General features: G+C 27.3%; 1 protein-coding gene across 1 annotated transcript in view; it reads right to left on the reverse strand.

The window, feature by feature from the left end:
* Positions 1–1,153: 1,153 nt before the first annotated feature.
* sca (scabrous) overlaps positions 1,154–19,696 on the reverse strand; it is a 46,557-nt gene continuing 28,014 nt past the window's right edge. Inside the window, exons 3-4 of the mRNA XM_065512831.1 lie at positions 3,610–4,182; positions 1,154–2,128 (exon numbers count right to left, since the gene is read on the reverse strand). Coding sequence (XP_065368903.1) covers positions 1,154–2,128; positions 3,610–4,182 — 1,548 coding nt within the window. The remainder of the gene's footprint in view (positions 2,129–3,609; positions 4,183–19,696) is intronic.

Here is a 19,696-nt window from a genome sequence, read left to right on the forward strand (position 1 = left end):
TGGACCACTGGTAAATTTCAATAAATTTTCATATATTGTTCCACCAATTGTATTAACAAAATTGGTCTAATATAAACACAAAACACTTTGGAGTAGCTCTAACAAGTTAAAAATAGTTTAGTACATTTTTGTACTCCGAAAACGAGATACTTTTATCCCAACACATTTTGCTGAGGTAAATTCAAGATAATTACTGAAAGTTTTGAAAACTGTATGCAATAAAAAGCTTTTAACAAACTTTATCCTAAAATTTTGCAAATTTAACCGACGGAAATAAAAATCTGTATATTTTTTTTTAAAATTAAAATCGATTAGGGAATCGCAGTGTTTAAGCTTTTAGCCAGAACATCTCTTGAAAGGAACGGCAGTTCCTAATTCACGCCATCGAATTTTATACGCTGAAATACTCATTTTTGTTCAAACAAAATCTTATTGATTTCGTAAGAGAAAAATAATTACTCACACTCAAACAAAATTGTGTTTTTCCCATATATTCAAATTTGTATCTTAGGTAATTATGAACCGACTTTGCTAATTTTCAATACTTTTCATTTGATATACATATTGTCTATACACATAATATAATATTCGAGATATACCGAAAAATCTTATCTCAGATATTTATGAACCGATTTTTGGTATATATTTGGGCCTTCAGATATCGAAGGCCTTAGGAAAAACATAAAAAAACATTTTATTTTATAATTAAAACAAATTAAAAGAAAGAAACTTATTTCCTTTTCCTATAATTCATCCACATAACCAACATTTACATATAAATACATTTGTTTTCACTCTCACTCTATCTTTTGCTTCATCAATCAATCAATCTTTCAGATTTACACATACACAATCGTACTGTACTCCAAACTATAATAAGGTATGGCTTTGGTGGTTCTAACTCTAACAAGTTTTCTTTATTTCTATCTCTATCGCTCTCTCTTCATGTCTCTTACCAATTTGTCATTTGAAAATTTTGCAACAAATTTTCAAATACAATTTAGAATGATTTTCTTTTTCTGTAATTCCCTTTATGCATCAATAACTTAAGAATGAGGACAACACAGAGAATGAAATGGGAAAATTATGATGATTATGATATGAAAATGGTTTAGATGAGGATGACAAGGGTGGAAAGTTGAGGGTAACTATTCTACGATGAAATCTGTGTTTGCCCTGTTATTCTTAAGTTATTTAAAGGTATTGACTTGTTAGAATTTATTGTCGTTGAAGATGGTGTCGCTGTCGTCGTCGTCGTTGCTGTCATTGTCATTGTCGCTGAGGCTGTTGTGGCCGATGCTTGTGGCTGCTGTTGTGCTTTAGCTAAAGACTCTTGTATGTAGTTGCATGTGGACGTTGACTGACGTTTGACCATCATCTGTGATGACTTGACGGCAATCCATTCATTACGAGCCGCATCGAACCATGTCAAGCCCAAGTTGTAGCGACCATTTAGATTTGCATGCTGACAATGAGAGAACCACCACCCACCCTCATAGTTAGCAGCACAATGCGTTTGCGATATGTCACGATCAACATCGATGGCCGAAAATTGCATGCCTTGTTGATAGTCCAAGGCATCAGAGGCATTGCCGCTGTAGCCACCAATGTGCAAACGATAACCATCGGAGCGCGACGATATGTAAAATTGTGTATAGTCGGCCAGCCAGACATTGTCGTAAATGTCTTGCATGACTACCCGCAGGCGTGTGCAATTGTTAAGCGTCAAATGATGTAATTGTTCATTGCCCATCCAAAATTCACCGGCCGGCGAGCCAAAACCGTTGGCATAATCCTCCCATGAACGATTGAAATCTGCACTGCCATCATAACGCCTCTGTATTGTTGTCCAACCATCAGCGCTGCAGTGAGCCATCAAGGGACGTCGTTCGGCCGAAGGTGCAATAAGATACAGACCGCCGCCATTAACGTTGCTGCCTGTTGTGGCTGTTGGTGTCACTTCGCTGCAATCCTTGGGGAGTTTCTCAATAATTGATTCAAATTGTGCTTCAACATTTTCCAATTTGGCAACTAAGGATTCAGCATTTTGTGTTGGTGTGCCTGTTGTGGTCTGCTGTTGCTGTTGTTGTGTGGTGAATGATGTATTGTTATGATGGTGTAAAAACTTCTAAAAAAGTACAAACAGAAAAACAAAAGAGAGAAAAAAGAAATGATTTTTGAATTAGTACTTGAACATTAACCGAGAAGTGTTTGGATAATAAATGTGCAAAAAGCCTTTAAAGAGGCTGTTTAGAAACAAATTAAATTATTGATTGTCATAATGAAGTTCTATGCCTAAAATTACTTTTTTGAATTGACTGTGGTTTTATCATGAATTTCACCAAAGAACGGTATAAATACTTCGCAAATTAAACAGTTTTTTTGAATCCTATGAAAGCATTTTGTTTTGATTTTACATTTTTGAAATATAGCCTCTTGTTATAATTCTTTAAATTTGTTATATTAATTAATCTTTTTGAGAACTAATATTCTACTGTCTGTGTTCCAGTAAAATAATATTAAAATCTCTCTTTAAAGTTTCATATTACTTGACCAAACATAATAAATATGTCAGATGCAGTCTACTTTTAGGCTTTATGAAAACAAATTCTCTTAAATGGCCTAAGTTGTGTATTTCCTTGGAATTATTACAATTCAAAAATACAATACCATTGTTTGTAATATAACATAAACAATACTAGCACAAGTACTTATTGAATGGTGAAAATAAAATGTTTTAAACTATAGTATACTTTAAGGATTTCATAAACTCAAAAACAGTTCTAAATTAAAAGCAAAGTTTACTGAAATGAACAAAACAAAAAAAATATATTAATTAAACTAAGCAGCAACGAAAAATGCTGGCAAAATGTTGCTTACTCCTTTAAATTTGCATTTGCTAAAACTGATTTAGTGTTAAATTTACTATATAAACTGGATGTTTGAGTTTTAAATGTATGAGAGAGAGAAAATTGCTTTTGAATAGTTTGCTAACTTTAAATTAAAATATACTTTTAGGGGTTTGTAGTTGTGAATGTTTTTTGTTCATTCATTTTAGCTATTTGTGTATTGCAGTAGAAATTGTCAGTTTTCATTGTAAATGTTGGAGTTGAAAAATGCAAAAATAATGGCATGTTGTATTTTAACAAACAAATCATGTGTATGCAAACGTTGACACAACGTGACAGATTTAAAAAAAAAATGAAATACAAAAATAAAATGATAATAAAACAGCAACCACATGAAGCTAAAAAAAAAAAAAAAACTTTACAAAAATCTCAATTTGAAATTTATTAGAATGGAAAAAATCTCCCCAAAAATATACAAAAATTCGGCAGACAAATAAAAAAAAAAATACCAGAAACGTCAGCCCTTTCCAGGATATACATACGTATGTAGAAAACCAAAATGTAAACGTATTGTGTAAATTTGAAATGTTGTAGCTATTGTGAAGAATTTTTTATTTTTTTGAATATACTTTTGTCTATCAGGTTTCATAGTCATTTTGTTGAAATCCTTTTATACTGTTATATTGTATATAAGTACATATATATTCCTTTTTTTATAAATACATATAACTACAATTTCTTGTTGTTTGGTGCTACATACCTTGGTATCCTTGTTGCCATAACCACGATGCTGACGATGCTGCAGAGCCCTTTGTACATCCTCAACCATTGTTTGCAAACGATCCAATTTTGTACGCATTTCACCAACGCCTGATTGCATACGCCGTATGCCATCACGTTCATCCTGCAAAGTACTAACACTCACAGCCATTGCCTGCAGCGAACGTGCCACATTCTTGCCCTCTTCACGCACCAAATTCTGTTCGGACATTAGCTGGGCATTGGCAAATTCCAATTTTGAGATTTCGTGACGTAATTCGGGTAGATTTTTATCCACTTTCGTTTGCACATTCTCCACGTCTTCGAGCAGCTCCAGCATGGACGAGTGTAACTTATCGAGTGAGGCTATTTGACGTGATAGATTAAAATTGGCATCAGCTATACGATGTTGTTCAATTTCAATGCTGCGTACACGTTCGGCAATCCGATGATATTTCAATTCATTGAATTGACGTTTCAGTTGACGCTGTGACAATTGTAGCTCATGAAGTTGTTGACGTTGGAAACGGCAGTGGCGTCTTCTGTGGTCAGCCAGTTGAGTGAGTGAAGATGTCTGTAAAATACGTGAAATAAAAAAAAAAGAAATGAAATGAAAATAAGCAATATGTAAATTTTTTGGTTTGTTTATCTTGGAGTTGAGTTGAGGGTAGAATACTGAAAGAGCAAATATAGTGTTGATGCTGGAAAGTATGCTATATTTATGAATTTTATTTCAGCCACGAAACTAGGTTAAATGAAATTCAATTAAAGCATACTGTTTTACAATAGATAGTCAATGTTTTAATACATTCAGGCTTTAATAAATTTGAACTTTTAAAGCATACCTTAAGGTGTGCATATATTTCAAATATATTAATTCAATTCTTCTTAATTGTTCCCAATATAACATCTCTTTCCATTAATATATCATACATTTATGTTACAACAAACTTAAAGTTTTAAAGCATAATTTATTGAGTGTATGCTTTAATTATGCTGTTGTTTTAAATGAAATTAAAGCATATTAAATTTCCACAAATATTCATAATAATTTAAAACATCCAGGTTATAACAAATTTAAATTTAAAGCATACTTTAGAGCATGTCTAAATTATTTTCAAAATGTTTCCTGTATATAAAAATATAGCATAGTTTATAAAATTTATACATACATTATTTAAAGCACAACTTAAGCTGTAGGTATTTTAAAAGGTTTTTAATATATTTCTGCTTTTAGCTTTCACCTGGCTATGAATATAACAACACATTATGAAATTTTGTACATAAATCAAGATAATGTTACAATTTATGTACAAGTCTTGTTTTACAAAATCTCTGTAAACATTTTAATATCTTTATATTGTAAAACTTTATTTAAATGTTTAAACTATGCAAAAACCTAAAAGTATAACTTGAGTTGTCGTATCTTATCAAACAGCTTGTTGTTTATTATTTATTAGCATACTTTAAGGTGTATTTACTGAGTAGCTTTAACATATGTTTGTTTTTTTTTTTTTTGTTTAAATCAAAGTTGATATCACTACTTTATAATTCTTATATTAGCCGTGAAATTTGATTTCTCTGTACTCTACATTTTTGTTATTCTTTTGCCATTCAGTTTCCCTCGTTTTACACTTGACATCCTTTTAATAAATCGACTGCTGATGAAATGCAGTGACTTTATAATATTCTTTTATCTGTATTTTAACAACTGGTTTATTGTACTCTTCAATACAAATATATTTTTGGCGTATTTTTCTTGTGTTTTCATATGCATGTATGTATATTTTTTTATATTGTTTACCAGAAAAAATTTCACTGTTTTTTTTATAAAAAAAAAAATATAATAAATATAAACCTTGTGTATCAAACAATATATTTTGCTGGTTTGAATACGCATTTTTATTGACAAGGCCTGTATAAAATGTACAAAAGGAATCAGGACATTTAAGGAATTTTTTCGATGTTTCATGAGGCTGGCAGGAAAAAGAAATTGTTTTTCAGTAAAGCAAAAAACCAAATTAACAGAACTTCAATAACATATGTATGGAGGTACTATTTGGTTTCAATATTTCCATTAAAATGCTATGTAAAATATTTTTTAAAAGGTTCAAAGAAAGTTTTTATTAATGAAAATATTGCAATGACACACAAATTAGCTGAAACTTTTACAAAATCGGATAACGTTTGGACGTTGCACACATTATTTGAAATATCGAATTTTGGGTCAAAGTAGCAATATAGCAATTGTAATCACTATTTAGCGTTTATTAGAAACGAAAACAAAATTTTTAGAAAATTTGGATTTTGAGATGTATGAATGAAATGGTTTAACAGCTTCAGAAATTGTTTATATTTAACTGTTTGCAATTAAGTGGTCACTTTTCTAACCGCCTTTTCAATGGTCTTTAAAATATTTTTATTGACATCTATTCGTATTTTGCTAAACAATGGTGAAAGTGTCTGCAGTCTTGAATCCGACGAAGAAGATAATTTTGAGGAACAAACCGTTTGGATGATGCTTGGTGACATACCTTTGAAGCTCCAGTTAAAATTTTATGGAGATTTTGATTCGTATGAAGACATACATATCTCTATTAAAATTGGCTAATACTTCTGTTAGTGATTTATCTACCCAAACCGCAGTGGTGGAACCAAAATGTGGAAACAATTCAAGGCTATAAGAGCCGGGTGATTACATTAGAAATGGGTATATAGTAGGGTATTCATTCGACTAATGATCGTTCGATTAATCGAATAATTTCTTACGAATAATTATACGAACAATTTAAAAATGTCCATTTTCGAATAACGAATAATTCCAACAATTTTATGTAGAATAATCGAATAAAACGAATAAATGTTCATATATATTTAAATTTATTAAATTGCTTAACATTTTTCATAATTTCAAATTTAAATAAATAATAATGACTCACAAAAATTGTATTTTTTCTGAAATTCGACAAATAACTAAAGACAAATGGACTTTCGATCACTTTAGATGAGTGTTCCGATAGCTCCCTCTATAAATGTATAAATATTACTGCAAGAAGTTACAATTCTAAAAACATATATTTCAAAATTTTTAAATTATGACTTTGGACCAATGAAAATAAAAGGTACGGAATAAAATATTTGTTATTTAGCTGGCGAAATATTAGAAGAATCGCAATTAATAATCAAAATATTAATTTAGATTAAAGTGGAGTTGAATGTGATGGAGAATGTGATTTTGAAACGGTCGTCGAAAGTGATATTGAGGATGACATTTATAATGATTACATAGAAATAGATGAAGGCCATGATCTTAAAATATATGTATATAAGTGATGTTATTAACCGCGTACGTAAGTGCTGCAAAATAATTAATAAATCGAATGATAAACACAAATATTTCAAACTAACGTTTCATTGAACATCTTTGTCTAACATGGCAATAACTGACTTAAAATTAGCCACGTTCACTGACAATGATATCAAACTTTGGACAAATTCCCTTTATTGTGTAATTTTCCAAGACCACTTTATTAAGCAAAGATTTAGCAACGTTGATAGAGCTTGATGTATAATACAATTTATTATAAATAATTTAGAAATAGTGAATAATTAATTTACTAAAGAATTAGTTACTCAATTTAAAACCCGAATTAATGAACGACATAAAAAAGTTCTTAATACGTTTATATTGTATTTGAATTCAGGATCATGTCCAACTAGCTCAAATTTTTTAAAGCATAGATCCAAAAACAAATGGGTTTGCTAGTCAATTGTTCGGGAGTTAATCTGATCAGAATATTTCTGTTGAAAATTTAATGATGGACTTTGTTTTCGAATATTTTTTAACATTATCAATACTTGAATTATTAACTTTAACGTTATTTTTTGTTTTTCTTTAACAACAAAATATTAAAAAACCGACATCAAAACTTCATTCTTTACATTTTTAAAAAAAATTTAAATTATTCGAATAATTCGATTAATTTTCAACGTGTGATCGAATGATTCGAACAAGTTAAAATCTCTTATTCGAATTAATCGTTTTATTCGAACAAGAGAAATATCGAATAATTCGAATACCCTAGTATATACCAAATGTTATAATAAAATTGGGGAATGTTGGGGAATGCACCTACACAGCTATTTCGTTTGAAAATTATTAGCTTTCCAACAAATTTATACACTACGAAAATGTTTATAATAATTGTTTTTAATGCCAAACGTAATGGTGGTTAATAAACTAACCACCCCATTCTATAAAAACCTTTAGCTGTTTTAATATTTTTTCTTATTTAATAATAAATGAACCTTAATTAAAGTAAATATGCAATTGTTTTGATTATAAACTTAAACACATAAAACCGTAGCTTAAAGAGTTAAACGTGGTTAAAAATTAGTTTTAATTGGATTTTTTTTTTCAACATTTAGCTTTGAAAATATTGCTACGACTCAAAACTCCATACTTCAAATAAAATGTGCAACCTCTAAACATTATTCGATTTGAATAAAATTATCAGCATTAGGTTTGATAAATACGCCAACATACTCTACATACATGCAGATGAAGTCTATGTATTCCTATTACTTACATAGATAGTAGTTTCTAAAAATATCTAATGAAGTATTTGACTGATTCCAATTTATATATTTTTAGTTCATTTAACATGTATGTGCTATTTTTAATGCAAGCAGAATTAAATTGTTAACTTAATACATTCAAGGTAATGTAGCTTCATTTTAGTGTCCCTAAGTAATCTTTGGTGTAGTTACTTTAAACTTTTTTAACGTTAAGTCGTTATTTATCCACCATAAATAGGATATTGGAAAGCCAAATGTCCCTAAGTGTGCTTTTGTAACGCGGAGTCCAGCCTTTGTAATAGATGTCTATATAGAGACAATTACCATCCCTCATTAACATGTTAAAATAACGAGACACATGGCTAATTCTGTAATTGTAGTTGAAATTAAAAGTTCGGTACTGCCACCCAGAACTGCTGGAAATGTAGTATGTGAGAAAGTAAACTGATATTTGTTTTTGTCATTTGACAACAGATTGATGTTCATTATTTTATGTTGTTTCAATCGCATTCAAAATACTCAGTGTGTAAATGTATGCGTTTCCCTACAGATTCCAAGCTCTGAAAAGAAAAAGGCCTTCACTTAACAGGCCAGATAAAAGGTCTACTTAAACATTGTTTTATAATTCTTTTTGCTAAGAAGACGTTGTGGATAGACCTTCTATAACAGTGGTCGGCAGTCATTGCCTCCAAGGGCAAAAGTATATTGAGTATTCGGATGTACACAACACGAATGTGAGTAAAACTCGTTAAAATGATTACAATGGCAAACAATGGGAGATAATTACTAATAGAGCATTATTTGTTTGTGCCGACCACTGCTGCAGAAGGTCTATTCTCTCACTTAAAAATCATTCGAATCACTTTCTGAGTCGAATAAATGATGTCTGTCCGTCCGTTGGTATACACACAAAATTCACCATAAATAACTTTCATGGTGATCGGTCATAATTGTTCATAGCTAATATATAAGGCCCACTTCCGAAAATCACTCACCAATATAAATTATTGATATTTTAGAAGAAAAATGTTTTTGCTCATTTACTTAGTGTAGGGTGTTATATTTTCTTACTTGTTTTAAATAATATTATAATATTTATCTTTGTAGTCATAAATAATGCAAAATAAAATTATGTACTAGAATATATTTGGGTTTACTTCAGAAAATGTTTACAAGGACTTCCAAAAATCCTTCTAAAGTAGACATTTTTCGAAGTCTTGTAAAAGGAAGGGATTACTGATAGCATTGGTCCGCAGTGACAACTCATATCTGAATATGCTATGGGATTTGAAGCCTAAAGGCATTTTATAAGGCCTCTTTACTTCTTCTTTTTAACACTGGTTGGTTGATTGGTTACGAGTGTATGAATTTGTACAAATGTTTTGTTTTTCTTTTATAATTGTTGGTATATATTGGCACAATTTGCAACTGCCACAATCGAGTACAACATACCACACCATATCCACACACAAGCATACATACATTCTTTATTGTTCCTATTTGAATTTTATTTCAGATTTTTTCCCACTGATATTTCCATTTCGTGGATATTTTTATTTGTTTGTGTATTACTGCGAATATACATATGTAATGTATCAGGGATGGAAATTATACTTTGTACTATTTTACTTTATGAAAATTGATTAAAATTTAATTTTTATTACAAATTTGTATCAAAAGTTCTTAAAAATACTTAATTTAAATATCTATAGATATAAAATCATGAGCTTTTTTATGAAAACCTAGAAAAAATGCATCATATAACTAATCATTACAATTCAAAACTTAATGGAGAAATTTTTTAAGTGAATTCGCTCATTTTCACAAAATTGTATGTGCTTACAAGCGTGTACTTTGATTGTAAATTTTTTTATTGTAACAAAAACAAAACACATGTAAAATTTACACTCAAAAACCACACACATACAATTATGTGGAAATGAGCGATTTCACTTAATTGTGAATAAATTCGAAAAGAATCAATCGATTTTTATGACCCATACCTCATTTTATTCCCATTACATGTGGCTTTGCGATAAACTAATAAATCTGAACAAATTCGCCGTTTTCAATTTTTAATGATTTTTTTAAAACAAAAAAAATAGCTATTTTCACATAAAAAATATTTTTTTTGCTTAAATTTTTTATTATAACTCCGAAACTACCGAGTCGATTGAAACGCAATATATATGTGCAAATTTGTATATAGCATGGGGAAAATGTTTTCAAAATTCAATCAATCGAAAGAAGAACATTAACTACTCAATTTTATATTTTTAAACAAAAATGTTAAATTTTGTGAAAATGGGCGAATTCACTTAATTGTGAATAAATTCGAAAAAAATCAATCGATTTTTATAATCGATATCTCATTTTGTTGCTATTATATTTGGGTTTACGATAAAGTAATAAATCTGAGCAATTTCTGCAGTTTTCTATTTTTCATGAGTTTTTCTAAAACACAAAAATTTGCTATTTTCATGTAAAAAATATATTTTTTGCTTCAATTTGTTATTATAACTCCGAAACTACTGAGCCGATTAAAACTCAATATATAAACGGATTAAAGGTTATGTAAATTTGAACTTTTGTAAGTTTACTTCAGTAACATTGGACTAACCCTTTTTGAGATATCATAAATTATGTAGAGAAACATCTAAAAAATCACAATTTTAGAAAAAAAAAACAATAGAATTAAAAAATTTTACCATTTTTGTACTTAGGTAGCCATGATGCATCAAATCTATATAGTGGTTAGTAAAGCAAAAAAACTATCAGAGTCAAAGTCATTTCATACTACATGCTAATTGTAAGTTTAGTTTTCGGCGCAATCTTAGCCAGTTTAAACTATTATTTTACTTTCACATAGTACCATTTTAGTGTTTCTTCTAATCAAATCATCTCGAAAAAAAGTTTCAAGTTTTTTTTTTAACTAGTGGTTGTCATTCTCGTGGAATTGCCCATATATAAATAATTTTTTCGTTTGACTTTTAACAAATTAATGGTATTCTATTGTATTGTCATTCGTTGACATATTCAGATCATTAATATTATTGTTAGTGTTTTTCATTATATTTTTTTGGTTCACTCTTATGTTGCAGTTGTTTTATTTAAAGTCATGTGTTTTTTTGCAGTTTTTTTCTTTTATATAAATCTATATTCGTATGTGCTGGTACAATTTAACAATACATACGATATTTATTTGGTAGAGTAGTTCATATATGCATATAGTTGTGTGTCTTTTTTTCTGTCTTAATATTGTTTTATTGCATTTGCATTTTTGAGTTTTTTTGCGCAGTGTACGAATACTTTTGTTGTTTAATTTTTTTTTATCAGGGGAATAAATCTGTTGTGGATGTTGATGAAGGCGATTGTGTGTAACAAAAAATAAATAAATATGTTTGAGTCAAAAAAAAATATATATAAATACTTGTGTGTATTTAGTAAATATTTTCCTACCAATTTATAAAATGTTTGTATGTGTTTGAGTTTTAGTTTAAATACGCCATAAATTGAGGTTTTTATGAGAATTATAAATAAAATTGTATGCCAGTTGATTACGCAAAATATTTTATTAGGTCACCGCGTTATTACTGTAAATATTGTGGTATTTTTTTTTATTATGTAAATTTTAAGTATATTGCATTGTTGAAATCCAATCATATTTTATATCGAATTTGTTGATTTGTATTTAACAATTGATACATAACAGAAATGCAATAAACGAAAATACCTGGTAACATTCAATGTTTATCTAAAAGTATGCGAAAATACCTGGTAACATTCAATGTTTATCTAAAAGTATGCTGCAATTCTTTATGTTTAAAAGCAGATTTAATACATTGATATGCATTGTACTGAGAATTTGATTTTATTAGTTATTTATTCAAATATTTTTGTATCTCTCAGAACAGCTTACATCTATCACAAGATTAATATTAAGGTTGTATGCATTTGAGTTTAAATGTTTGCAAGTTCTTCCACGATTTAACATTAGCTTAAAAGAAACAAATTATAAACAAGTTATATAACGTTTTTGATTCTTTTTTTTAAATTGTTCTACGTTTTCTTTAACATTTTTCTTTGAAAGTAAATATATATTTTTATAGAATATTGTATTTGGAATAGAATATGCAATCAGTTTTTTATAGCATAGTTTTAGGGGTTGCTATTAAATTCATATGGAAACTAAAGTATATACATATGAAAAAATCTATAATTTTCATTCGATTTGAAAAACTGTTATTTTAATGTATTCAGAACAAAATTAATTCACAAATTATCTTGCTTTAATGAAAATTTCCATAAAATTGTTGAAGTTTTTTTTCGAATTCAATTCTTCCACTTTAATAACGGTTTCTTTAACATTTTTCTTTGAAAGCAAATAATTTGTTGTAAATAGTTGTAAAAAATATTTTATTTCGAATAAAATAAGACATCCATTATTAAAATCGGTTGAAAATTATAGAATTTATTAAACTTTTTCTAAAAGTTCAATCCTCTGCTTTATTTTAAGCATACATTTAGGAGTCATTATTAATTTCAAATGAAACTAATGTAAATTGCAATAGATTCTATAACTTCCATCCAATTTTAAAAATTGAGATATTGTTGTATTCAGATCACAATATTCTTACAAAATTAATATAAAACTGATATTGCTTTAATGGAAAAATTATTAAAGGAAATAAGTCAAAGTCAAAAGATGTACAAATAAAAAAATATGTACACATACCAATTTCATTTTGTCTTCTTTCTAAAATCGTTTAAAAAAATAAAAATTTACGAAAGATTATATTTTAGTTAGGAGCATTAGCCTGAAAATATTTCAGAATATCTTAAAATTTTCCGGGCGTTTCTGAAAATGTCTGCTGTAATTAATAAGTCCTACACAAGAAAATTTATTATTTTAAAATATATACAACTTTAAAGCTCGACCTTTCAATATCACTATTAAGATATCTCCGACATGGATTAGTATAATGGTACAAACAAATTAAGCTGTCCTTTATTATATTCTATAATATAGTAGTAACATTTTAATGTTCGTTTGATAATGTTAAAACTGAAAGCATTTTCCATATTGTCTGTTAAACCAAGTATTCAACTACTAAGGTCAATAAGGTCTGGACTCAAATGTTTAAAATCTGGAATATCACAAAGGTTTGACAGTATCAGAACGGATGAAAGGATTTCCCTTTAAAAAAACATTAAGCAAATGTATTAAGTGTTTCAAATGATGTAATCTTTTTTCTTTTAAAACGTCTATAATATTTTTATTTTCTTTAAAAAAAGGTTGTGGTAAAATGCTTTATGTTTTTTTTTGAAAATTAAATGCCCTAATCCTCCTACACTCAATTAATTGGTTTTGACTATAAAACGTTCAACAGTCTTATAAATATTTTAAACATAACAATTTCTTAGCATACTTATTTGGTTGTTGCGGTAAAGCCTATTTTAGGGATGATTTAAAAGAGTGATAATTAAATATTTATGATCTAGTCAGCTTTTATAAAGCATGATTTGTGTTTTTTGTATTTCAAAGTAATATTTTTACAGAAATGAAAGCAAATATTTATATTATACTTTTCTATTGTTAACCTTTGGCAAGAAAAAATAGAAACATTTTTTTAATGAACAAGTGTTTTCTTTTTTTGGTTGCCACATCCCAGTGTTAAAAAAGTAATACACACGAAAAGAAAGTGAGAAAAAATAACCCATGCTATAATTATACAATAAAATTCAGCTGTTTCCGGTTTTTTGGTAATGTTAAACGAAAAAAGAAATAGTAACAACAATATGCAACACTTATTTATTACAAAAAAAGAATAAGGATGGTGGGTTTTACTTTTTTTTTATTTAAAATGAAAATCATGTTCACGTGTTTTGGGACAGGGGAGTTAAGAAAACAAGTCTAAAGGGAATAACACTCGTACTTTTTTACACGTTTAAAATACATAAACACATACATTTATAAAATCAAGCATTAAGCCTGTCCCTCTTTGTAGAAAAAAGTTTTCCAAAATAACTTTTTCAAAACTGACAATGAAAACAAAATAAAATTTTTTGTAAGTTAACAAAATTCAATCGATATATTTTAGGGGGTTCTCTTATGTGATTTGGTCAAAATTGTACATCAATTAATTTTAAATATCAATAAAATGAAATTAACCTTATTCTAGTTAAATTTATTCCTAGAGCAGGTCTAATCTACATATATTATATGTAGGTATTTTTTACAAATGTATATAAACGTATAAATATTTATTTTATTATTATGATTATTACTTTTTATAAGTACCATAATGTAACGCTTCGTTATAATGCTTTAATGTGTAAATTGTATACGATTCTTTATGAGCGGAAAACGAAAACACAAAGGGAAATATTATACCCGAAAAAATGGAAAAACGAACTGAACTGAAAAAGAAAACACACAAAAAAAGTACTTTGAATAAAAATGAAAATTTGCCAAAGTGAAAATAAAAAAAACACACATACCCACACAGAAACACACACAACAAAACAAACACACCAGAAAAAGGTTAACAATTTCCCTTAAAATAATACAAACAGAACACATGGCTGTAGGAAAAGGAAACTTCAGCACTCTCTAATGGCTGGGGTCATAGTCGTCTCAAAATGCTCATGATTTATATTCAAGTATTAAGTATAACAACTACACCAAACAACAAATAAACATTTTCCTGGTTTTTATTGTTATAATAAGTATAATGAATATCATAAACAAAAAAAAAATATTTATATATAAATTATATTAATATTAGTAAGGAAACGTCAAAAGAAAAAAAATCCCATAAAGAGAAGGAAAACAAAACAGGTGTTTAGCATTTTTATTTATTTATTAGTCACAAGCTAAAGAGGCCATAAAGTCAATAAAAAATACAACATGTGGATTAAGTTGGCTGAAGAAGTGTAAAGATACACATTTAAGGGACTTACAGTAGTTAATATTAAATTTAGCTTTAAGAACTAGAAGAAAATAATTAATTAACATAACATTAGCATACTTTAGGGCTATGTTTTGGTAAAATTAAACAAATAAAAAAAGGAAACCTTTTTTTAATTTACTAAATTGTTTAAAACTTTAGCAGGTTTTCAAATTGAATTTTTACATTTTTTTCCTTCAAAATTTTTGTAAGACGTTTTTTTCAAAATTTTATTTTAAGACGGGACGTAATTGCTTACGAGCTTTTAGCTGCTATAAAATTTGTTAATTTAAATTTATTTTTTAGAAGTTGTTCTAAATGTCCTTTTTTGAAATGTTTTAAAATTGTTAAATTAATAACTGACAAGTTTTTCATTTGTGCTTTTAATAGATATTATATAAACATTAAAATAAAATTGTAAGCCATATAATTTATTCCTTCAAAATTTGTTAAGAAGTTACTCTTTTGAAAACTTTTGTTCTAAGACAGGACGTAGATTCTATTAAGCTTTCGTATGATATGCCATTTTTTCTTCTTGCATTGTTTTCTACAAGCTGCTTCACATATCCTTTTTTTAAATTTCTTAAAAAATTTCAGTTTATAACTGAAATAATTTTCTTTTAAGCTTTCAATAGATATAAACACTAAAACAAATTGTAAGCCATACATAAATTTTATTCCTTCACCAATTTCATAAGAAGTTGCTCTTTTAAAAACTTTTGTTCTAAGGCAGGACGTAGTTTGTTTTAAGTTTTCATTTGATATACCATTTTTTCCTCTAGTATTGTCTTCTATAATGTACTTCACATATCCCTTTTTTAAATTTCTTAAAAATTTTAAATTTCTAACTGAAATAATTTTCATTTAAGCTTTCAATAGATATTATATAAACATTAAACAAAAAAATGTAAGCCATATATTTTATTCCTTCACAATTTGTTAAGAAGTTGCTGTTTTAAAAACGTTTGTTCTAATGCAGGATGTAGTTTCTTTTAAGCTTTCATATGATATACCATTTTTTCCTCTAGCATTGTTTTCTTAGAAATTTTCAATTTATAACTGAAATGTTTTTCGTTTGTGCTTTTAATAGATACTATATAAAAATTGGAATCATATTTGTAAGTCATATATTGATTTCGCTCACAATTTGGTAAGAATATTTTATTTTAATGCCTGAAGTAGTTTCTTTCAAGCTCTTTTAATTTATAACTGAAATGTTTTTGATTTGTGTTTTAATAGATATTATATGTTTTTTTTTTTTTTGTAAATTAACGTTTTTTCTCATTGTATTCCTTTAAATTAATATTTTTCAAGGGTTAAAGTACCTTGAAATGAAATTTTTTGAAATGTTTAAAACGTTTTTAATTTATTAATGAAGTTTGTACTTTTAAAATATATAAAATATAAATTTTCAAAAAATCTGTGAGCCTTAAATTTATATTCTTCTCAATTTGGTAAGAAATAGCTTTTTTCAAAATGTTGTCTTAAGACAGGACGTGGTTTCTGGCAAGCTTTTAGATGTTATACAAGTTTTTAATTTAACTTTATGTTTTTGAAGCTACTTCTTATATCCTTTTTTTAATATTTTTTTAAAAATCTGTAATTAATCATATCTTAATAAATTTAAAATTCTTAAAAAAGTAAATAAAGTGTTTTTGTTGGTGAAAATTAATATTTATAAGAACTTGCTTCTTTAAAATTTATAAAAGTTGACTCAGCCCCTTTACACTCTAAGTTAATGTTACATATCATGACATTTTCATAATGTTGCCTATAAAATGACAAACTTATCTAAAAACTTTTGCTGAAGGTTATAAAAAATAACACACAAAATAAGCTTATATTGGTAACAAGGTCGGTATCATTTTCACATACTTTACAAGTATAGATTTAGCCCTAAAGCTAGTATTTTGTATATGATTCTAACACCAATATTTAAACATAAATTCAAAATAAATTCATATTTTTTTTGTGTGTGTGTTTTCTGCTAACAGCCGAAATCCACTTAAACCAATAACATATTGAGCTCTAGAGATTAAAAGAAAATAAATAAAGAATTGCCCCGCACACAAAAACGGATAAAGGAAAACATATTTAACAAAACGACCCTAAGATATGCTTCTTTAAACAGCTATAAAAAAGGAACTGAAATATCAAAAGAGCGAAAGTTTATTTTTTTTTTTTTTGATATTCCTTAATGGAACATTTTATTTATTTCTTTTTGCCTTAATTTATTACCAATAAACATTGTTTTATGCTAAAGAGGTTACATAAAAAAAAATTTACTACCAAATATTTGTAAACATTATCTGGGATTTCTAAAAATATGCTAAACATTGGATACTTTACAAACAGCTACAAATATGCCTTAAATATTTGTTTTCTAGAAAAAAAAATAAAAAACCGAGGGTGTTTTAAATCACATGCCTAGAAATGTTTTGGCATTCTTTGTTGGTGTTAGTGGTGTTTCATATAACAAAAATAAAGGGTTCAAGTGTTATGCCACCAAAAGTAAAATAAAACATTAAGTGGATTTTTAAATATTTTTACACAATTTTGTTGCCCTGCCTTGAATTTATAATATGTAAATTGTTTAGATTTGTTACTTATTTTTCGTAATTATGCTTAAAGTTTTAACGAATTTTAGGGGAATTTAAGTTCTTTACATAAATTTAAAAAAAGATTTTCATTAAGCCTTAGGATAGACTACAGTTTTAGCAAATAGTAAGTATAATAATTGGGTTAAACATAACTTGTTATTGAAGAATGTATAATTTTTGATATTAAATACCTTTAAACATGATTTCGTGTTGGAAAATGTTTTTCAAACATAATTCTTCGAAAAACTCAACCTACTAACATTTCTGCGAAATTAGTTTCTTCTGAATTTTTTAAACAAACAAACAATTTTCAAAATGTTATCTTAAAAGCATAATAAAACTTTTGTTTTTCACATGAATTTTTATAGCATTGAACAACATTACAACAACACTACATATTAATTTTCATAAACTGCCTTAACATATGCTACGGTTTTTTGAAATGCTTTTAAAGCCTAGCAACTGTGCAGTTTGTTTAGTATATATTTAATGTGTACTTCATGACATTGTGTTTATGTTTTTGCATTTTTGGTGTAGGCAATTATTAGTGTACATATACTAAGTATTTAGCTATAAACAATTTAATATAATGGTCAATACTTTTAAATATAAACAAAACTTTTAGTCACAAAAGTCCAACGAAATTTTTGAAATTCATTTTAGCAAACTAAATTTAACAAAGAAGTCTATGTTTTATTCAATTTAATTTTAGCTAACAAAGCAAAGCTATTCCTAAAAATTTGAATTTTAACTTCAGTGGTGAATGGGTTAAAGTCTTCAGATTATAGATAAATTATCGTTATATAGTTCCTATCTATTGGCAAATGATATTCTGAATTTATATTAGTAAAATTAAGTAACTGTACAATTTAATCACGGATTGATATATTTATTGTAATAATTGACTCAAATTCATTTTATAAATTTTCTGAATTTCTTACTAATTTCTTAGAAAATTGTGTAAAAAACATTTAATTTGTTTGGCCATAAATTGGAACGGAAAAACGTTATCCTAGTTTGACTAAAATTCATACCAAAGTTATCGAAAATCATAGAAAGCAGAAAATAACACTACGTTATTAAATGTCCCAAAACGAAAATTCTCCTAAGAGTATGCAATTCAAAATTGTTCTTAACTCATTGCAACAGTTTATTGCTCCCGTTTTCAACTTTAAAAACAAATCATTAAAAGTAATTAGCATACTTTTAGGGCACAGCAATTAATTATAATTGAAGCACTTTACTGGACAATACGAAATCCACTAATAGACATTCACCATACCATTGAGGCAAAAGACAAATTAAACACATATACACACTTAAACACATACTTTTTGTTTTTTCTCTTTTTTTTACTTGTTGCCTATCAGCAGGTGTTTGAATTCTCACTGCAACTCTGGCATTTAATATTAAGTTTGCAATAATTTCACAAAATTAAATATTTTCATGAAATAACTAATATATTCACACAATTTGTAGTAAATAGTTGTAAAAAGATTACTTAATAAATATATGCATTACTTTATATCTCAATCGTATATAAAATCAACATAATGTAGCATACTTAAGGGATTAACTATAATAATATTGTATAATGTTGATACAGTGGAAAGCAAAAGCAATTATACTTTAAGAAATATTTTGTTATATAACAAAATTAAAATTGTGTATTATATTTAAATTGCTTGTCACTGTATTTGCATTTTCTATATAAAGTTGAATGTAATTTATACCACATTTATGTTTAATTATGATTAATATGGCCACATGCAGTTTAAATGAGAAAATTTACATGCATTTTGGGTTTTACCCAAATGTGAATGGAGAATAATATTAATAATAATAATTGCGACCCCAAGTAACAACAACAATAACAATTATAATTCAATAATAATATTATTAAATTAATCTATAAATATTTATAAAGCAATTATCATTACTTATATACATTTATAATAAA

The sequence above is a fragment of the Calliphora vicina genome, chromosome 5 (genome assembly GCF_958450345.1).
Source record: "Calliphora vicina chromosome 5, idCalVici1.1, whole genome shotgun sequence".
Classification (NCBI taxonomy): Eukaryota; Metazoa; Arthropoda; class Insecta; order Diptera; family Calliphoridae; genus Calliphora; species Calliphora vicina.